Source organism: Ostreococcus tauri, chloroplast, assembly GCF_000214015.3.
Source record: "Ostreococcus tauri chloroplast, complete genome".
Classification (NCBI taxonomy): domain Eukaryota; kingdom Viridiplantae; phylum Chlorophyta; class Mamiellophyceae; order Mamiellales; family Bathycoccaceae; genus Ostreococcus; species Ostreococcus tauri.
Genome location: NC_008289.1, coordinates 53,336 through 71,666, shown reverse-complemented (window position 1 = coordinate 71,666; position 18,331 = coordinate 53,336). Strand labels below are relative to the sequence as shown.

General features: G+C 42.6%; 14 protein-coding genes and 13 non-coding genes across 27 annotated transcripts, besides 1 other annotated feature; 8 read left to right on the top strand and 19 right to left on the bottom strand. All coding sequences in view use genetic code 11, as the record gives it.

Moving 5' to 3' along the window:
* The first annotated feature begins 132 nt into the window (after positions 1-132).
* On the top strand, positions 133-206 carry trnR. The gene has a single exon. It is a non-coding gene; the product is annotated as a tRNA-Arg (tRNA).
* Position 207: 1 nt separating this feature from the next.
* Positions 208-7,031: a repeat region.
* Positions 368-1,937, top strand: rrs. Its single transcript has one exon. It is a non-coding gene; the product is annotated as a small subunit ribosomal RNA (ribosomal RNA).
* On the top strand, positions 1,962-2,035 carry trnI. Its single transcript has one exon. It is a non-coding gene; the product is annotated as a tRNA-Ile (tRNA).
* On the top strand, positions 2,042-2,114 carry trnA. Its single transcript has one exon. It is a non-coding gene; the product is annotated as a tRNA-Ala (tRNA).
* Positions 2,166-5,023, top strand: rrl. Its single transcript has one exon. It is a non-coding gene; the product is annotated as a large subunit ribosomal RNA (ribosomal RNA).
* Positions 5,041-5,156, top strand: rrf. Its single transcript has one exon. It is a non-coding gene; the product is annotated as an unknown (ribosomal RNA).
* Positions 5,632-6,693, bottom strand: psbA (photosystem II protein D1). Its single transcript has one exon. The coding sequence runs from the start codon at positions 6,691-6,693 to the stop codon at positions 5,632-5,634; it is 1,062 nt and encodes a 353-aa protein (YP_717264.1).
* A 103-nt stretch (positions 7,032-7,134) lies between the features above and the next one.
* On the bottom strand, positions 7,135-7,248 carry PetG. The gene has a single exon. It carries the CDS (start codon positions 7,246-7,248, stop codon positions 7,135-7,137), a length of 114 nt encoding a protein of 37 aa, YP_717263.1.
* Positions 7,249-7,404: 156 nt separating this feature from the next.
* On the bottom strand, positions 7,405-8,832 carry rbcL (ribulose-1,5-bisphosphate carboxylase/oxygenase large subunit). The gene has a single exon. The coding sequence runs from the start codon at positions 8,830-8,832 to the stop codon at positions 7,405-7,407; it is 1,428 nt and encodes a 475-aa protein (YP_717262.1).
* Positions 8,833-8,961: 129 nt separating this feature from the next.
* trnF lies at positions 8,962-9,034 on the bottom strand. Its single transcript has one exon. It is a non-coding gene; the product is annotated as a tRNA-Phe (tRNA).
* A 118-nt stretch (positions 9,035-9,152) lies between these two features.
* Positions 9,153-9,281, bottom strand: PsaJ. The gene has a single exon. The coding sequence runs from the start codon at positions 9,279-9,281 to the stop codon at positions 9,153-9,155; it is 129 nt and encodes a 42-aa protein (YP_717261.1).
* Positions 9,282-9,410: 129 nt separating this feature from the next.
* Positions 9,411-9,527, bottom strand: psbI (photosystem II protein I). The gene has a single exon. The coding sequence runs from the start codon at positions 9,525-9,527 to the stop codon at positions 9,411-9,413; it is 117 nt and encodes a 38-aa protein (YP_717260.1).
* Positions 9,528-9,544: 17 nt separating this feature from the next.
* On the bottom strand, positions 9,545-9,682 carry psbK (photosystem II protein K). Its single transcript has one exon. The coding sequence runs from the start codon at positions 9,680-9,682 to the stop codon at positions 9,545-9,547; it is 138 nt and encodes a 45-aa protein (YP_717259.1).
* Positions 9,683-9,793: 111 nt separating this feature from the next.
* Positions 9,794-9,878, bottom strand: trnS. The gene has a single exon. It is a non-coding gene; the product is annotated as a tRNA-Ser (tRNA).
* Positions 9,879-9,961: 83 nt separating this feature from the next.
* rpl20 (ribosomal protein L20) lies at positions 9,962-10,297 on the bottom strand. Its single transcript has one exon. The coding sequence runs from the start codon at positions 10,295-10,297 to the stop codon at positions 9,962-9,964; it is 336 nt and encodes a 111-aa protein (YP_717258.1).
* A 181-nt stretch (positions 10,298-10,478) lies between these two features.
* trnS lies at positions 10,479-10,565 on the bottom strand. The gene has a single exon. It is a non-coding gene; the product is annotated as a tRNA-Ser (tRNA).
* Positions 10,566-10,611: 46 nt separating this feature from the next.
* trnW lies at positions 10,612-10,684 on the bottom strand. Its single transcript has one exon. It is a non-coding gene; the product is annotated as a tRNA-Trp (tRNA).
* A 30-nt stretch (positions 10,685-10,714) lies between these two features.
* On the bottom strand, positions 10,715-10,788 carry trnP. The gene has a single exon. It is a non-coding gene; the product is annotated as a tRNA-Pro (tRNA).
* A 147-nt stretch (positions 10,789-10,935) lies between these two features.
* Positions 10,936-11,031, bottom strand: psaM (photosystem I subunit XII). The gene has a single exon. The coding sequence runs from the start codon at positions 11,029-11,031 to the stop codon at positions 10,936-10,938; it is 96 nt and encodes a 31-aa protein (YP_717257.1).
* Positions 11,032-11,046: 15 nt separating this feature from the next.
* ycf12 lies at positions 11,047-11,148 on the bottom strand. Its single transcript has one exon. The coding sequence runs from the start codon at positions 11,146-11,148 to the stop codon at positions 11,047-11,049; it is 102 nt and encodes a 33-aa protein (YP_717256.1).
* Positions 11,149-11,238: 90 nt separating this feature from the next.
* psaI (photosystem I subunit VIII) lies at positions 11,239-11,349 on the bottom strand. Its single transcript has one exon. It carries the CDS (start codon positions 11,347-11,349, stop codon positions 11,239-11,241), a length of 111 nt encoding a protein of 36 aa, YP_717255.1.
* A 110-nt stretch (positions 11,350-11,459) lies between these two features.
* Positions 11,460-11,533, bottom strand: trnD. Its single transcript has one exon. It is a non-coding gene; the product is annotated as a tRNA-Asp (tRNA).
* Positions 11,534-11,916: 383 nt separating this feature from the next.
* Positions 11,917-14,172, top strand: psaA (photosystem I P700 chlorophyll a apoprotein A1). The gene has a single exon. It carries the CDS (start codon positions 11,917-11,919, stop codon positions 14,170-14,172), a length of 2,256 nt encoding a protein of 751 aa, YP_717254.1.
* Positions 14,173-14,195: 23 nt separating this feature from the next.
* Positions 14,196-16,397, top strand: psaB (photosystem I P700 chlorophyll a apoprotein A2). The gene has a single exon. It carries the CDS (start codon positions 14,196-14,198, stop codon positions 16,395-16,397), a length of 2,202 nt encoding a protein of 733 aa, YP_717253.1.
* Positions 16,398-16,747: 350 nt separating this feature from the next.
* On the bottom strand, positions 16,748-17,671 carry petA (cytochrome f). The gene has a single exon. It carries the CDS (start codon positions 17,669-17,671, stop codon positions 16,748-16,750), a length of 924 nt encoding a protein of 307 aa, YP_717252.1.
* Positions 17,672-17,711: 40 nt separating this feature from the next.
* Positions 17,712-17,783, bottom strand: trnQ. The gene has a single exon. It is a non-coding gene; the product is annotated as a tRNA-Gln (tRNA).
* A 73-nt stretch (positions 17,784-17,856) lies between these two features.
* rps14 (ribosomal protein S14) lies at positions 17,857-18,159 on the bottom strand. Its single transcript has one exon. It carries the CDS (start codon positions 18,157-18,159, stop codon positions 17,857-17,859), a length of 303 nt encoding a protein of 100 aa, YP_717251.1.
* Positions 18,160-18,331: the final 172 nt, after the last annotated feature.

Genomic DNA, 18,331 nt, shown 5'->3' with positions numbered 1-18,331 from the left:
TTTATTTCTAAATTAGGTTTAAGTTGATTCTTTAATTGTAACGCCGCCTAACTAATAAAAAGTTAGGCGGCGTTATAACTATAAAAAAATATTATTATACATCTTTCCAATATTTTGCTAGTATCAGTGCAAGGACGTGTAGCTTAGTTGGATAGAGTATCTGGCTACGAACTAGAAGGTCGGGGGTTCGAATCCCTCCTCGTCCGATTTTATTCTTGATCAACTTACGAAAGATTAACCCTTTTTTGAGAGACTCATTGATACCAGGTCGAATTTTTCGACCTGGTTTTTTTTATTTGTGGTCCGGAAAGAGGCAGACATCGTGGGCTGGTCTGGGCTCAATTGTATACTCATACTCAGAAGCATTCAATTTGAATGAGATTCAAAAACACATCATGGAGAGTTTGATCCTGGCTCAGAAGGAACGCTGGCAGCGTGCATAACACATGCAAGTCGAACGTGAGTATTCTTGCTTGCAAGAATATGAAAGTGGCGAACGGGTGAGTAACACGTAAGAATCTACCTTTAGGACGGGGATAACTTCTGGAAACGGATGCTAATACCCGATATGCTGTGGAGTGAAAGGAATTTCGCCTAAAGATGATCTTGCGTCTGATTAGCTAGATAGGATGGTAACTGCACACTATGGCGACGATCAGTAGCTGGTCTGAGAGGATGGACAGCCACATTGGCACTGAGACACGGGCCAAACTCCTACGGGAGGCAGCAGTGGGGAATTTTCCGCAATGGGCGAAAGCCTGACGGAGCGACGCTGCGTGAAGGATGACGGCCTGCGGGTTGTAAACTTCTTTTCTCGAAGAAGAATCAATGACGGTATTCGAGGAATAAGCATCGGCTAACTCTGTGCCAGCAGCCGCGGTAAGACAGAGGATGCAAGTGTTATTCGGATTGATTGGGCGTAAAGCGTCTGTAGGCGGTTTGGAAAGTCTTTTGTGAAATTCTTCGGCTCAACCGGGGGTCCGCAAAAGAAACTTCCATGCTTGAGGGAAGTAGAGGTACAGGGAATTTCCGGTGGAGCGGTGAAATGCGTAGATATCGGAAGGAACACCAATATGGCGAAGGCACTGTACTGGGCTTTACCTGACGCTAAGAGACGAAAGCTAAAGGAGTGATTAGGATTAGATACCCTAGTAATTTTAGCCGTAAACGATGGAAACTCACTGCCGAGCCGGTATTCGGAGCGGTGGTCAAGCTAACGCGTGAAGTTTCCCGCCTGGGGATTACGCATGCAAATGTGAAACTCAAAGGAATTGACGGGGACCCGCACAAGCGGTGGAGTATGTGGTTTAATTCGATGCAACGCGAAAAACCTTACCAAGGTTTGAAATCATTCTAAAACTCTTTGAAAGAAGAGCCTCCTTCGGGATAGAATGACAGGTGGTGCATGGCTGTCGTCAGCTCGTGTTGTGAAATGTCAAGTTAAGTCTTGTAACGAGCGCAACCCATGTCTTTTGTTGCTGTTTTACAGTGCTTAAAAGAGACTGCCGCTATACAGCGGAGGAAGGTGTGGATGATGTCAAGTCAGCATGCCCCTTATATCTTGGGCTACACACGTACTACAATGGTAGGGACAATGAGTCGCAAACCTGTGAAGGCTAGCCAATCTCAAAAACCCTATCTCAGTTCGGATTGTACTCTGCAACTCGAGTACATGAAGGTGGAATCGCTAGTAATCGCTGGTCAGCATACAGCGGTGAATACGTTCCCGGGTCTTGTACACACTGCCCGTCACACCATGGAAGTCGATCCTTCCCTAAGTCGTTACTCGAACCTTTATGGACGAGGATGCCGAAGGCAGGGTTGGTGACTAGGGTGAAGTCGTAACAAGGTAGCCGTACTGGAAGGTGTGGCTGGAATACCTCCTTTTAATGAGATCTTGAGAGTAGAGATGCTCTCAAAAAAGACCAAGCCGGAAGCGGCGCGTAATTGCCGCTGGCTACGGGCTATTAGCTCAGGTGGTTAGAGCGCACCCCTGATAAGGGTGAGGTCTCAGGTTCAAGTCCTGAATAGCCCATGGCACGGGGGTATAGCTCAGTTGGTAGAGCGCTGCCTTTGCAAGGCAGACGTCAGCGGTTCGAGTCCGCTTACCTCCAGCCAAACTCCTTTTCGAAGGACTGAATTGTGGAACCTTTTATTTAAAACAAAATCAATCAACAAAGAGTATATGGTGGAGATCTAGGGACCTAGAGCCGATGAAGGGCGTGATAACCGACGATATGCTTCGGGGAGCAGGACGTATGCTTTGATCCGAAGATTCCCGAATAGGGCAACCTAAAACATTCCTTCTTGAATTCATAGAGAAGAGAAAGACAACCCAGTGAACTGAAACATCTTAGTAGCTGGAGGAAAAGAAAGCAAAAGCGATTCCCAAAGTAGCGGCGAGCGAAATGGGACCAGTCTAAAAGAAAAATTTATTTTTCTGGTTATAGGACCAAACACAAAGGTATAGAAATTGATGAGAAACGAAGCAGCTGAATCCTGCGCCATAGATGGTGAAAGCCCAGTCGTTGAACCTTCACTCAATGCCGTTTGGCTCCCAAGTAGTATGGGGCACGTGAAATCCCGTATGAATTCGCCAGGACCACCTGGTAAGACTAAATACTCCTAGGTCACCGATAGCGAAAAGTACCGCGAGGGAAAGATGAAAAGAACCCCTATTCGGGGAGTGAAATAGAACATGAAACCGTATACTTACAATTGGTAGGAGGATGAACACATCTGACTGCATGCCTGTTGAAGAATGATCTGGCGACTTACGGTAAGTGGCATGGTTAAGATTTTTCATCGAAGCCAAAGCGAAAGCATGTCTGAATAGGGCACTCGTCCCTTATCGTAGACCCGAACCCAGGTGATCTAACCATGACCAGAATGAAGCTTTGGTGAAACGAAGTGGAGGTTCGAACCGACCGATGTTGAAAAATCGACGGATGAGTTGTGGTTAGGGGTGAAATGCCAATCGAACTTGGAGCTAGCTGGTTCTCCTCGAAATGCGTTGAGGCGCAGCGGTTATTTATGAACTCTCATGGGGTAAAGCTCTGTTTCGGTGCGGGCTGCGAAAGCGGTACCAATCTGTTGCAAACTCGGAATACGTGAGATGATTTCAAATAGCCAGTGAGACTGCGGGGGACAAGCTTCGTAGTCAAAAGGGAAACAGCCCAGACCATCAGTTAAGGCTCCTAAATAAAAGCTAAGTGGTAAAGGAGGTGAAAATGCTGTGACAATCAGGAGGTTTGCCTAGAAGCAGCCACCCTCTAAGGAGTGCGTAATAGCTCACTGATCAAGCGTTTTTGCGCCGAAAATTTCCGGAACTAAGTTTTTTGCCGAAGCTATGGATATATTCTCTTATAGAATATGTGGTAGAGGAGCGTTCCGCCCAGGGAGAAGCCAAGCGCGTAAGCCGCGGTGGACAGGGCGGAAGTGAGAATGTCAGATTGAGTAACGAAAACACTAGTGAGAATCTAGTGCCCCGAAAACGTAAGGGTTCCTCTGCAAGGCTCGTCCTCAGAGGGTCAGTCAGGACCTAAGGTGAGGCCGAAAGGCGTAATCGATGGAAAGAAGGTTTATATTCCTTCACCGTTATTTTATTAGTCCTAAGGGACGAACAAATGAAGCGAAAGAAATTTGCCACCTTGGCCGGTGGAAGAACGAATTGCTTGTCCCTCCATTTTTTCCAAGAAAAGCTTATCGACTTTGATAAAATAGCGCCTGTACCGTAAACCGACACAGGTACGTGGGTTGAATAAACTAAGGGGAGCGAGATAACTCTCTCTAAGGAACTCGGCAAATTGGCTCTGTACCTTCGGAAGAAAGAGTGCCCTTGTAAAAGGGCCGCAGTGAAGAGATCCAGGCGACTGTTTACCAAAAACACAGGTCTCCGCAAAGTCGTAAGACGATGTATGGGGGCTGACACCTGCCCAGTGCCAGAAGGTTAAAGAAGTTGGTTAGTTTCGACGAAGCTGACGACTGAAGCCCTGGTGAACGGCGGCAGTAACTATAACTGTCCTAAGGTAGCGAAATTCCTTGTCGGGTAAGTTCCGACCCGCACGAAAGGTGTAACGATCTGGATACTGTCTCAGAGAGAGGCTCGGTGAAATAAAAATATCTGTGAAGATGCGGATTACCTGCACGCGGACAGAAAGACCCTATGAAGCTTTACTGTACCCTGGAATTGCTCTCAAGCTTGCTTTGCGCAGCTTAGGTGGGAGACGTTGAACTTCTTTTTCCGGAAAGGAGGGAGTCATCAGTGAGATACCACTCTTAGTAAGCTAGAGCGCTCATTTCTTACCGTTATCCGGTAGAAAGACAGTTTCAGGCGGGCAGTTTGACTGGGGCAGTCACCTCCCAAAAGGTAATGGAGGTGTACAAAGGTTCGCTCAGGCTGGACGGAAATCAGCCATAGAGTGTAAAAGCAAAAGCGAGCTTGACTGCGAGACTGACATGTCAAGCAGAGACGAAAGTCGGTTTTAGTGATCCGACGGTGCTGAGTGGAAAGGCCGTCGCTCAACGGATAAAAGTTACTCTAGGGATAACAGGCTAATCTCCCCCAAGAGTTCACATCGACGGGGAGGTTTGGCACCTCGATGTCGGCTTATCGCATCCTGGAGCGGAAGTACGTTCCAAGGGTTGGGCTGTTCGCCCATAGAAAGCGGTACATGAGCTGGGTTCAGAACGTCGTGAGACAGTTTGGTCCATATCCCGTGTAGGCGTTTAGAACATTGAAAGGATCTCCCCTTTGTACGAGAGGACCAGGTGGGGACAATCCGCTAGTGTACCAGTTATTCCGCCAGGGGTAAACGCTGGGTAGCTATGATTGGAGCAAATAACTGCTGAAAGCATATAAGTAGGAAGTTCACCTTAGATGAGTGTTCTTTGTCTATGAAACTTTAAGTTTCAACAATGACAGTAAGATCACGGCAAGACTAGCCGTTTAATAGGCGTAATGTAGACGCGCAGTAATGCGTTTTGAAGCTGATACGTACTAATAGATCGAAGGATTTGATTTTATTTATTATTTTTTTTCTTGGTGTCTTCGTCACAATCGAAACACAGCATCCCATCAGAACTGCGTGGTGAAAGGTTTTTGAGACTAAGATAGCTATCGGGCCACTGATAGTGAAAACGTGTCGATGCCAAGACTTATTTCAATTATTACAACAAAAAGGGAGAGAAGGTATCTTTATTGGATACCTTCTCTCCCTTTTTTAGTTTCTACTCTGTAAGCTCACGCACAGACTGTTCATAGAACAAAAAAACATAAAATAAAAGAAGAAGAACACTTAAATAGGTGAATGTACCCGAAATACGGTTCATAAACGTATTAAACCGGTAGTTATACAGATAAACATAGTTAACTGTTCAGAGTAGTATGAAACCGCTTTCAGACATCTTTAATCAAGGGGCTCTACCATGCATACTCGTTTTGAGGCCGTTCAGATTGGCGTGGCTTCTTAAAACACTGTCCGTACAGATCAAGTTGAAACCATGTATATTCTTATACTCTGAGTATTTCCTTGTGATTTAAAGGTCTATTTTTTATATTTTTATCTTGTCGTATATACCCCCGAAGGGGTATATAAACTCTATGTTAGTTCCCTAACATAAAAGACTTGACTATGCGTTGATTGAAGGAGCTTCAACTGAAGCGAGGTCAAGAGGGAAGTTGTGAGCGTTACGCTCGTGCATTACTTCCATACCGAGGTTAGCACGGTTTACGATATCAGCCCATGTGTTAATTACACGTCCGTTAGAATCTACTACAGACTGGTTGAAGTTGAAACCGTTAAGGTTGAAAGCCATAGTAGAAATACCAAGAGCTGTGAACCAGATTCCCATTACAGGCCAGATTGCAAGGAAGAAGTGAAGTGAACGTGAGTTGTTGAATGAAGCGTATTGGAAGATAAGACGTCCGAAGTAACCGTGTGCAGCTACGATGTTGTAAGTCTCTTCTTCTTGTCCGAACTTGTATCCTGCGTTTGCAGACTCGTTCTCAGTTGTCTCACGGATGAGAGATGAAGTTACGAGTGATCCGTGCATTGCAGAGAAAAGTGAACCACCGAATACACCAGCAACACCAAGCATGTGGAATGGGTGCATAAGAATGTTGTGCTCAGCCTGGAATACGATCATGAAGTTGAAAGTTCCAGAGATACCGAGAGGCATTCCGTCAGAGAAAGAACCCTGTCCGATTGGGTAGATAAGGAATACAGCAGTTGCTGCAGCTACAGGAGCTGAGTAAGCTACTGCGATCCAAGGACGCATTCCTAAACGGAATGAAAGCTCCCACTCACGACCCATGTATGAACAAATTCCGATGAAGAAGTGACATACGATAAGCTGGTAAGGTCCACCGTTGTAAAGCCACTCATCAAGAGAAGCTGCTTCCCAAATTGGGTAGAAGTGAAGTCCGATAGCGTTAGATGTAGGGATTACAGCACCAGAGATGATGTTGTTTCCGTACATAAGTGATCCAGATACTGGCTCACGAATACCATCGATATCCACTGGAGGTGCAGCGATGAAAGCTACGATGAATACAGAAGTTGCTGTTAAAAGAGTAGGGATCATTAATACTCCGAACCAACCGATGTATAAACGGTTCTCAGTTGAAGTAATCCATGAACAAAAACGTCCCCATACTGTCGCGTTTGCGCGGCGCTCTAAAGTTGCAGTCATAATAAAGAAGAAATAAAAATTTAAAGAGTTACAAAATCACCATGGAACCAAGGCCCAAAAAATTGATCTGTTACTACGTATTATACCAGCCTTCGATGCGCGAAACAACAAACGAAAAAAAGAAATATGTATTCTGGATTCTTAAAAATATCGTGCCGTTTTTAACTGGACAGGCACAGATGAAAGTTGAAGTCGAAACAACAAACGAAGAAATACCGAGCAAAATAAGAAATACCCATCAAACGAAGAAAAAGTTATGTTTTTATTTTATAAAGAGTGGGCTCAATTATTTTTTTTGTATGTTGCGGCTTAAAAACTAGAAGCTTTGGATTTTTTTTATAGTAAATTGGGACAAATTCATTTTTGCCCCAATGCATTGACCTTAGAACTGAGTTAGAAGCAAACATCTGAAGTCGTTGGCTTGAAACGTTCAAGGAATAATTAAAGATTTAATTGATCTCCACGTCGGTACTGAAGGTACGCAGTTGTGAATAACCCTGCGAGGGTTACCGGCATGAGGCCAAGAACAATTCCTGAAAGAAGTGTTTCAACCATAAATAAAAATTTGTTTTATGTCTCCCTTCAAAGGAGAACCAAAATCTTTTGGATCTTAATTCTTCTTTGAAGGTATAAGTATGAGGTTCAACCACTAGAAAGGAAATAAACGTCTATTGAACGTCTATGTCTTATCTAGAGTTCGAGAAAGACACCTTATAAAGTATCAACAGTATCGAACTCAAACTTGATCTCTTTCCATACTTCACAAGCTGCTGCGAGCTCAGGAGACCACTTACAAGCTGCACGGATTACGTCACCACCCTCACGAGCGAGGTCACGTCCTTCGTTACGAGCCTGAGTACAAGCCTCAAGTGCTACACGGTTAGCAGATGCACCTGGAGCGTTCCCCCATGGGTGTCCAAGAGTTCCACCACCGAACTGAAGACAAGCGTCATCTCCGAAGATCTCTACGAGAGCTGGCATGTGCCATACGTGAATACCACCAGAAGCTACTGGCATTACACCTGGAAGAGAAGCCCAGTCTTGTGAGAAGTAAATTCCACGGTCACGGTCCTTCTCAACGTAAGCATCACGCATAAGGTCTACGAAACCAAGAGTTACGTTACGCTCACCCTCAAGCTTACCTACTACAGTTCCTGAGTGAAGGTGGTCACCACCTGAAAGACGGAGAGCCTTAGCAAGTACACGGAAGTGGATTCCGTGGTTACGCTGACGGTCAATTACTGCGTGCATTGCACGGTGAATGTGAAGGAGAAGTCCTTCTTCACGACAGTAAGTAGCGAGAGTTGTGTTAGCTGTGAATCCAGCAGTAAGGTAGTCGTGCATAATAATAGGCATTCCGAGTTCCTTAGCTACTTGAGCACGCTTAAGCATCTGGTCAACGTTTCCAGCTGTTGCGTTAAGGTAGTGTCCCTTAATCTCACCAGTCTCAGCTTGAGACTTGTAGATAGCCTCAGCTACGAAAAGGAAACGGTCACGCCAACGCATGAATGGCTGTGAGTTTACGTTCTCGTCATCCTTCGTGAAGTCAAGTCCACCACGAAGACACTCGTATACTGCACGTCCGTAGTTCTTAGCTGAAAGACCAAGCTTAGGCTTAATAGTACATCCAAGAAGTCCACGTCCGTACTTGTTAAGCTTATCACGCTCAGTTTGAATTCCGTGAGGAGCACCCTGGAAAGTCTTACAGTATGCTACAGGAATACGAAGGTCTTCTAAACGGAGAGCACGAAGTGCCTTGAATCCGAATACGTTTCCTACGATTGATGTGAAAAGGTTTGTTACTGATCCTTCCTCGAAAAGGTCGAGTGGGTAAGCAACGTACGCGATGAACTGGTTGTCTTCTCCAGGAACCGGCTCAAGGTCGTAACAACGTCCCTTGTAACGGTCAAGTTGAGTAAGACCATCTGTCCATACAGTTGTCCAAGTACCAGTTGAAGACTCAGCTGCTACAGCTGCTCCACACTCTTCAGCAGGAACTCCTGGTTGTGGAGTCATACGGAATGCAGCAAGAATGTCAGTTTCCTTAACTTGGTAGTCAGGAGTGTAGTATGTTAAACGGTAGTCTTTTACTCCAGCCTGGAATCCAGTACCAGTTTTAGTTTCAGTTTGTGGTGCCATAATAATTATGTCGATGAATTACACGCTTCCATAATTTCTAAATCTACTCGTGGAAAGATATAAAAGTATCTTTATGAGATATGCATTGGATACCTTACAAATTTTGAGGTAAGCTGCAAAAGTATTTTTTGCCAAGAACCAGATTTGAACTGGTGACACAAGGATTTTCAGTCCTCTGCTCTACCGACTGAGCTATCTCGGCGTACGTACTCATAACAATAGCGAACACTGATTCCCTCTGTCAAGGTGTTTTTAAATAAGTTTGGCAATACAGTAAAATGAAATCCATATATTGCCAAACCAAAAGTTTTAAGGTCTCTTTACGTTAAAGGGAAAGAGAGCGCGTCTGGGAAGAAACGGTTTAATTCAATTAAGATACCAGCAAGTACCGTGAACCAAACAGCTGCAAGTACAGGCGCAGTTGAAAGATAAATTTGAAAATTTTTCATAAAATTGCCTCGAAAAAACAATGAAGAAGTTTGATGTTCCAGAGTTTATAAGCTCTTTTCAATCGACTCCCGCGACCATTGAAATTTGAATTTTTGCTTTAAGAAAAGGTTCTGCACCCCTTTAAAGATTTATTCAAAGTCCTTTGAGTTAGGGTTACGTCCTGGGTCATTCGAAAGGAACCCGAAGATGAAAAGAGATACGAAGAAACTAACAACAGTATAAACAAGAATTTTTAATGTAAGCATAGTATTCCTCTCTTAAATTAACGGAAACTTACTGAAGCTTGCCATACAAATGCAAGAAGTAAGAATAACACTGGAATAATTGGGAGTACGTCTACAATTGGGTCAAATGGCGCATACGCCTCAGGTAAACGACCAATAAGGAAAATTTGAGTCATGGGTATCTCCAATCAAAACAAATAAAAAGAATGAACGAGCATTTTTATTATATCTAATAATTTCCTACAAATCAAAATTAAAGGCCAATATTTTACAAAAAAAACATAAATCGGAGAAGGTGGGATTTGAACCCACGGTAACTTGCGCTACATTGGTTTTCAAGACCAATACATTAAACCACTCTGACACCTCTCCAGTGCTTATAAAGTAACAAAAAGACCAGAGAGATGCAAGAAGTCTCTGTTCTTTTTGTTCACTTTTTTCCCAAGGTTCCATTCTTACTTCGTAAGAGTTGAGAAACTTGGTGGATCAAGAATAACTAATTGTGAAAGAACCTTACGGTTGAGCATAATCTGGTCCTTTTTCATTGTGTGAATAAACTTACTATAAGTCGTTCCTTTCGTACGTACTGCTGCATTAATACGGCGAATCCATAAACGACGGTACGTACGCTTTTTCTTACGACGGTCAGTATAAGCTGTTGTAAGAGCTTTTAAAGTACGCTGCTGAGCTGTACGGAATAAAGTGGAATGTGACCCACGGTACCCGCGATTAAGTTCTAAAATTTTGTTGCGACGCTTACGCGCTACATTTCCACGCTTCACTCGTGTCATATACTCTCCCCTTTTGAATAGCTTCGTATTACAAAAGTATTTTTATTTTTTATCTTATCTAAATTATGCCGTTTTCCACTGTATAATCTAAATAAATCTAGCCTACCATCTATATGGTATAGAATATATAAAAATATAGTATTCAGTCAAGACCTTGATTCAAAATTTCTTTATGTTTTTTCGGAGAGAAAGGGATTCGAACCCTTGGTACGATTGCTCGTACGTTTCATTAGCAATGAAATACTTTCGGCCTCTCAGTCATCTCTCCTCGACTAGAAAATAAGATATTAAAGCTTCCGTCTTGTCAAATCATACACGCCCTCTAGGACTTGAACCTAGGACATCAGGTTTTGGAGACCTGCGTTCTACCAACTGAACTAAGGACGCTTTTTTATTGATCTCACCAGACCTAAAGTTTCGGAGTGACAGGATTCGAACCTGCGACCACATCCTCCCAAAGGACGTACGCTACCAAGCTGCGCTACACTCCGATATTCTTTGTAAGAGAGATTAGCAAAAGTTAATAGTTAAAACAACGCACTTTTTTATTTTATTATTTTGCTTGTTTATATCAAAAAATATAAACAAGCAAAATTTTTTAAAGTACTTTAAAAAAGTTAAAAAACCGTCTTAACTTTTTACTTGTAAAGTTGAGTTCCAAGACGGAGGGAAAGAATACCAGTAATAAGTGCTACGAAAAGAGCAGTAAAAACTTGTGTATCAGATAAAGGCATAATGTGTTTTATGGTTTAAAGGTTTCCACCGCGTGCGAAAAGAGCTCCAATAATAATTGGACCTGCTCCTACAACAAGAGCAACGGTTACAAGTTGACCGATTAATTCAAGATTCATAAATTTTACCCGAACGTTAAAATATTTTTGCTTTCAATAAAAGCATTCCAACCTCAAAAGAAGAGGGACCAAAAAATGACAATAAAAAGATTAGCTCACCTGTTCTTTCTCGATGTAAAGAAAAAGAGATGCCATTGCAACAGCCGGGAAAACTAATCCTACAAGAGGTACAAAGATTGAAGGTAATAATGATGCAGCCATGAGTTTTTCTCCTAAGGAAGTATTTCACCAAAATCAGAGGTATAGAGGCGACATTAGTATTATAGAAAAAAATCAAAAAACCTTCACTCTATTTTATATATTTTTTTTTCCGGGATTGACGGGACTCGAACCCGCAACTTCCGCCGTGACAGGGCGGTGCTCTAACCAATTGAACTACAAACCCACAAATTGATGCGTGTGCAGTTATAATGCCTCATGCAGCGCAATTTTGCAAGAAAAAATATTTAAATGGCGCATATGCGGTGTGCATGTGCTCTTTTTTTTAATAAAATGGAGGTACACCATACTTTTATCACACCATTGTTTAAACTATGAGTCTTTGACAAAATTATTTTTGAAACTGCACTCATTCATAGTAAAAAGTAGGAATCCGTTTCATTTGAATTCAAACAATTGGCTTTTTATTGAAAGGTTTTCCCTTTATTTTAAAATAAATAAAAATAACGCTTCATAGAAACCATTTTTACGTTTGAAAGTAAATGATCTTTAAGTTTTTCGTTATCAATAATTGAAAACTTTCAGTAATGAAATATAGAGGAAAAATTAATGACAATTAGTCCACCAGAACGCGAGATTAAAACTGTCAAAATCGTCGTAGATCGTGACCCGGTACCGACTTCATTTGAAAAATGGGCAAAACCTGGACACTTCTCTCGTACACTTGCCAAAGGTCCGGCTACAACAACGTGGGTATGGGACCTTCACGCAGATGCACACGACTTCGATAGTCACACGACTGACCTTGAAGACATTTCGCGTAAAGTCTTCAGTGCTCACTTTGGACAACTCGGAGTCATCTTTATTTGGCTTAGTGGAATGTACTTCCACGGAGCACGTTTTTCAAACTATGAAGCATGGTTAAGTGACCCGACTCACATTAAGCCATCTGCACAAGTAGTGTGGCCAATTGTTGGTCAAGAAATCTTAAACGGTGACGTTGGAGGAGGATTCCAAGGAGTACAAATCACTTCAGGATTCTTCCAACTTTGGCGTGGAAGTGGAATCACGAGTGAACTTCAACTTTATAGTACAGCTATTGGTGCCCTTATCTGTGCAGGACTTATGTTCTTCGCAGGATGGTGGCACTACCACAAAGCTGCACCGAAGCTTGAGTGGTTCCAAAATGTAGAATCAATGATGAACCACCACCTTGCTGGTCTTCTTGGACTTGGAAGTCTTGCATGGGCCGGTCACCAGATTCACATTGCATTACCAGTAAACACTCTTCTTGATGCTGGGGTAGATCCAAAAGAGATTCCACTTCCACATGAGTTTATGCTTAACCGTGCTCTCATGGCTGAGCTTTACCCAAGTTTTGCAAAAGGACTTACACCATTCTTTACATTTAACTGGACTGAATACTCAGATTTCCTTACTTTCCGTGGAGGATTAAACCCAGTAACAGGTGGTCTTTGGCTTACTGATATGGCTCACCACCACTTAGCAATTGCTGTTCTTTTCCTTGTTGCTGGTCATCAGTACCGTACGAACTGGGGAATTGGGCACAGCATGAAAGAAATTCTTGAAGCACACAAAGGGCCTTTCACGGGTGAAGGGCACAAAGGGCTTTACGAAATTTTAACAACTTCATGGCACGCACAACTTGCTATTAACTTAGCACTTATGGGATCATTATCTATTATTGTGTCTCACCACATGTATAGTATGCCTCCATACCCATACTTAGCGACTGATTACGGAACGCAACTTTCACTTTTCACACACCACATGTGGATTGGAGGTTTCTGTATTTGTGGAGCAGCTGCACACGCAGCAATTTTCATGGTTCGTGATTATGATCCAGCAACAAACTACAACAATGTTCTTGATCGTGTACTTCGTCACCGTGATGCAATTATTTCTCACTTAAACTGGGTTTGTATTTTCCTTGGATTCCACAGTTTTGGACTTTATATCCACAACGATACAATGAGTGCGCTTGGACGTCCGCAGGACATGTTCTCAGACACAGCAATTCAACTTCAGCCAATTTTTGCACAATTTGTGCAGCACACACATGCCCTTGCACCTGAACTTACTGCACCTACAGCAGCAGGAAGCACAAGTGCTAGTTGGGGTGGCGACATCGTAGCTGTTGGTGGAAAGATTGCAATGATGCCAATTTCACTTGGTACATCAGACTTTATGGTTCACCATATTCACGCTTTTACTATTCACGTAACAGTTCTTATCCTTCTTAAAGGTGTTCTTTTTGCGCGTAGTTCACGTCTTATCCCAGATAAGGCAAACCTTGGTTTCCGATTCCCTTGTGACGGACCAGGACGTGGAGGAACTTGTCAAGTATCAGCTTGGGACCACGTTTTCTTAGGTCTCTTCTGGATGTATAACTCAATTTCTATTGTAATTTTCCACTTTAGCTGGAAGATGCAATCAGATGTTTGGGGAAGTGTAACTGGAAATGGAGTTTCACACATTACTGGTGGTAACTTTGCACAAAGTGCAAACACTATTAACGGATGGCTTCGTGATTTCCTTTGGGCACAATCTTCACAAGTAATTCAATCATACGGATCTGCGCTCTCAGCATACGGTCTCATCTTCTTAGGTGCACACTTTATCTGGGCTTTTAGTCTCATGTTCCTTTTCTCAGGGCGTGGGTACTGGCAAGAGCTTATCGAGTCAATCGTATGGGCGCACAACAAACTTAAAGTTGCGCCAGCTATTCAGCCACGCGCTTTAAGTATTACGCAGGGACGTGCCGTTGGTGTTGCTCACTACCTTTTAGGTGGTATCGCAACAACTTGGTCATTCTTCTTAGCGCGAATTATTGCAGTAGGATAAACGCACGGAGGATATACACTTATATGGCAACAAAATTCCCTAAATTTAGTCAAGGACTTGCATCGGATCCCACAACACGTCGTATCTGGTTCGGAATTGCAACAGCACACGATTTCGAAACACACGATGGGATGACAGAAGAGAAACTCTACCAAAAGATTTTCGCTTCTCACTTCGGGCAACTTGCAATTATTTTCTTATGGACATCAGGTAACCTTTTCCACGTAGCGTGGCAAGGAAACTTTGAGAAGTGGGGTGAAGATCCTCTTCACGTACGTCCAATCGCTCACACAATCTGGGATCCACATTTTGGACAACCAGCTGTTGAAGCATTTACACGTGGTGGAGCTTCGGCTCCAGTAAACATTGCATATTCAGGTGTTTACCAGTGGTGGTACACAATTGGTATGCGTACAAACGTTGACCTTTACAACGGGTCACTTTTCCTTCTTTTTGTAGCAGGACTTTTCCTCTTCGCAGGATGGCTTCACCTTCAGCCGACGTTTGCACCAGCAGTTTCTTGGTTCAAAAATGCTGAATCACGTTTAAATCACCACCTTTCGGGACTCTTTGGAGTAAGTTCACTCGCTTGGACTGGTCACCTTGTACACGTAGCAATTCCAGCTTCGCGTGGAGAGACTGTTCGTTGGGATAACTTCTTAACAACATTACCTCACCCAGCAGGACTTGCTCCATTCTTTACAGGACAATGGGCTGTGTATGCACAGAATCCAGATACAGCTGGACACATCTTCGGAACATCTGAAGGGGCTGGAACAGCAATTCTTACATTCTTAGGTGGATTCCACCCACAGACACAGAGTCTTTGGCTCACTGACATGGCTCACCACCACCTTGCAATTGCTGTAGTTTTCATCATTGCAGGACACCAATACCGTACGAACTTCGGAATTGGGCACAGTATGAAAGAAATTCTTGAAGCACATACAGCACCTTCAGGACGTCTTGGAGCTGGGCACACAGGTCTTTTTGATACTGTAAACAACTCTCTTCATTTCCAACTTGGGCTTGCACTTGCATCTGTTGGTGTATTATGTTCACTTACAGCACAGCACATGTACAGTATGCCACCGTACGCGTTCCTTGCTCAGGACTTCACAACGCAAGCAGCACTTTACTCGCACCACCAGTATATTGCTGGTTTCATCATGTGTGGAGCTTTTGCACACGGAGCAATCTTCTTTATTCGTGACTACGATCCAGAAGCGAATAAAGGAAACGTACTTGCACGTATGTTAGAGCACAAAGAAGCGATTATTTCGCACCTTAGTTGGGTATCACTTTTCCTTGGATTCCACACGCTTGGTCTTTATGTACACAACGACGTAATGCAAGCATTTGGAACACCGGAAAAGCAGATTCTTATTGAGCCAGTATTTGCACAATGGATTCAGGCTGCACAAGGTAAAGCTCTCTATGGCTTTGATATTCTTCTTTCAGGGGATAACGCTGCAACTGCCGCTGGTAATTCAATTTACCTTCCAGGTTGGCTTGCTGGAATTAACAGTTCTACAAACTCGCTTTTCCTCCCAATTGGGCCTGGAGATTTCCTTGTACACCACGCAATCGCACTTGGACTTCACACAACAACGCTTATCCTTGTAAAAGGAGCGCTTGATGCACGTGGATCTAAGCTTATGCCAGATAAGAAAGATTTCGGGTACAGTTTCCCTTGTGATGGACCAGGACGTGGAGGAACATGTGACATCTCAGCTTGGGATGCTTTCTACCTCGCAGTATTCTGGGAGCTCAACACAGTGTCATGGACAGTATTCTATTTCCACTGGAAGCACCTTGCTCTTTGGCAAGGAAATTCAGCTCAGTTTGACGAATCATCAACATATATCATGGGATGGCTTCGTGACTACCTTTGGCTTAACTCATCTCAACTTATTAACGGGTACAACCCGTTTGGAATGAACAGTCTTTCGGTATGGGCGTGGATGTTCCTTTTTGGACACCTTATTTACGCAACAGGATTTATGTTCCTTATTTCTTGGCGTGGGTACTGGCAAGAGCTTATTGAAACTCTTGTTTGGGCACATGAGCGTACTCCACTTGCAAACTTTGTAAAATGGAACGATAAGCCAGTTGCCCTTTCAATTGTGCAAGCTCGTCTTGTAGGTCTTACTCACTTTGCAGTAGGATTCGTACTTACATATGCAGCTTTCGTAATTGCTTCAACTTCTGGTAAGTTTGGATAAATTAGTATTTATGTTAATTTAGAGCTTTAATTTCATGGGGGCTTTAAGCCCCCATGTACATCCAATTAAAAATTGTAAAAATGCGAATTTTCGGATTTATTTTATACGTAGGTATCATGAGTTTGTTAGTAGTGGTATGCCTCCCACAACAAACGCGTTTTCGTGATAAAGTCACACGTCAAATTTTTGAAATAAGAATTTTTGTTCAGTATAAGAATGCTTTTCTTTTTACAAAAATTTTAATTTGGTCAATTTTAGTATTGAGTTGTTTATTTTTTAGCAGAATAATCTTCATGTAACGTCTAGGACAGTAACTGCCCTAGACATCTTAAAAATAATTTAAAAAATCATTAGAAGTTCATTTCTGAAAGCTGTACTTTCTCGAATTGCTTTTTCTTGAGTACAAGGAATACTTGTGCAATAAGTACAAATCCTAAGAAAATAACAAGCCCTTGGAGACGAGCTGGGTTTTGAAGTACAATTTCTGTCTCTCCTTGCCCAAATCCACCTACATTAGGGTTATTTGTAATTGGCTGATCAGCGGCTACAGTGTCACCTACTGAAACTAAAAGATCTGGACCAGACGGAATCGCTACAGTCACAGAGCCGCCATCAACCTTATCAATTACAACATCAGTTCCTTTTTCTGTTGGGTTAATTGCAGCAATTTTACCTGCAGCTGCAGCATTATAAACAGTGTTGTTTGATTTGCTACCATCTGGGTAAACTTGCCCACGACCACGGTTTCCACCAAGGTAAATTGGGTAAGTAAGGTAATTTACCTTCTTGTTAGTTGCCGGATCAGGTGAAAGAAGTGGGAAAGTCATCTCACTATATTTTTTACCTGGTACTGGACCAACAATAAGAATGTTTTGCTTGTCTTCACTATATGGCTGGAAGTAAAGTTTTCCAACTTTTTCTTTAAGCTCTGCAGACATACGATCAGCGGGAGCCATAGTGAACCCATCAGGGAGAATAAGTACTGCTCCAACGTTTAAGCCACCTTTTTTCCCATTTCCAAGAACTTGCTTAACTTCTTGGTTGTAAGGAATTTTTACAACTGCTTCGAAAACTGAATCTGGAAGTACTGCTTGCGGTACTTCAATATCAACAGGTTTTTGTGCAAGGTGACAGTTAGCACAAACAATACGACCAGTGGCTTCACGTGGGTTTTCGTACCCTTGCTGGGCATACATTGGGTAAGCTAATGCGTTGTTAGCTGTCCCAACAAAAAGCGATGCAAATACGCTTACGAGGAATAAATTTTTCTTCATGAGAACTAATAATTTGTTTAGATTGAAATTTCCTTTAAATCTGGGGCACAAGGACTCGAACCTCGGAATAACTGAACCAAAACCAGCCGCCTTACCACTTGGCTATGCCCCATTTTTTGAATATTATGAAATTTCTTTGCCAAAAAGTCAACAAGTGAAATTATGACAAAGAAATTATTTTCTGATTACCAACTTGCTTTACGGACTCCCGGAAGAAGCCCTTGGTGCGCCATTTCACGTAATACATGACGTGAAAGACCGAAATCACGGTAATACCCTTTTGGTCGACCAGTCTTTGCACAACGGTTCTTAAGACGTACTTTTGAACTGTTACGGGGTAACCCTTGGAATTCACGTTGGATACTTACCACTTCACGAATAGACTCTGCAGTACGGATGCGTTCTTTAAATTCAAGACGCTTGGCTGCATATTTTTGAACAAGTTTTTGGCGTTTTGTTTCACGCGCAATTAATGCCTTTTTTGCCATGAGATTTTTAAATAGGTAGATAAACTAAATACAATAGGGACTCAAACTTTCAAATTCATCAGTCTGGTTAAGTATTAGTAAAAATAAGATATATTTGTTTGGAACTAATTTACCATATTAATAACTATTCGTCACTTTTTTATTTTAAATTTGTTCTTTCTTTTGAACACAC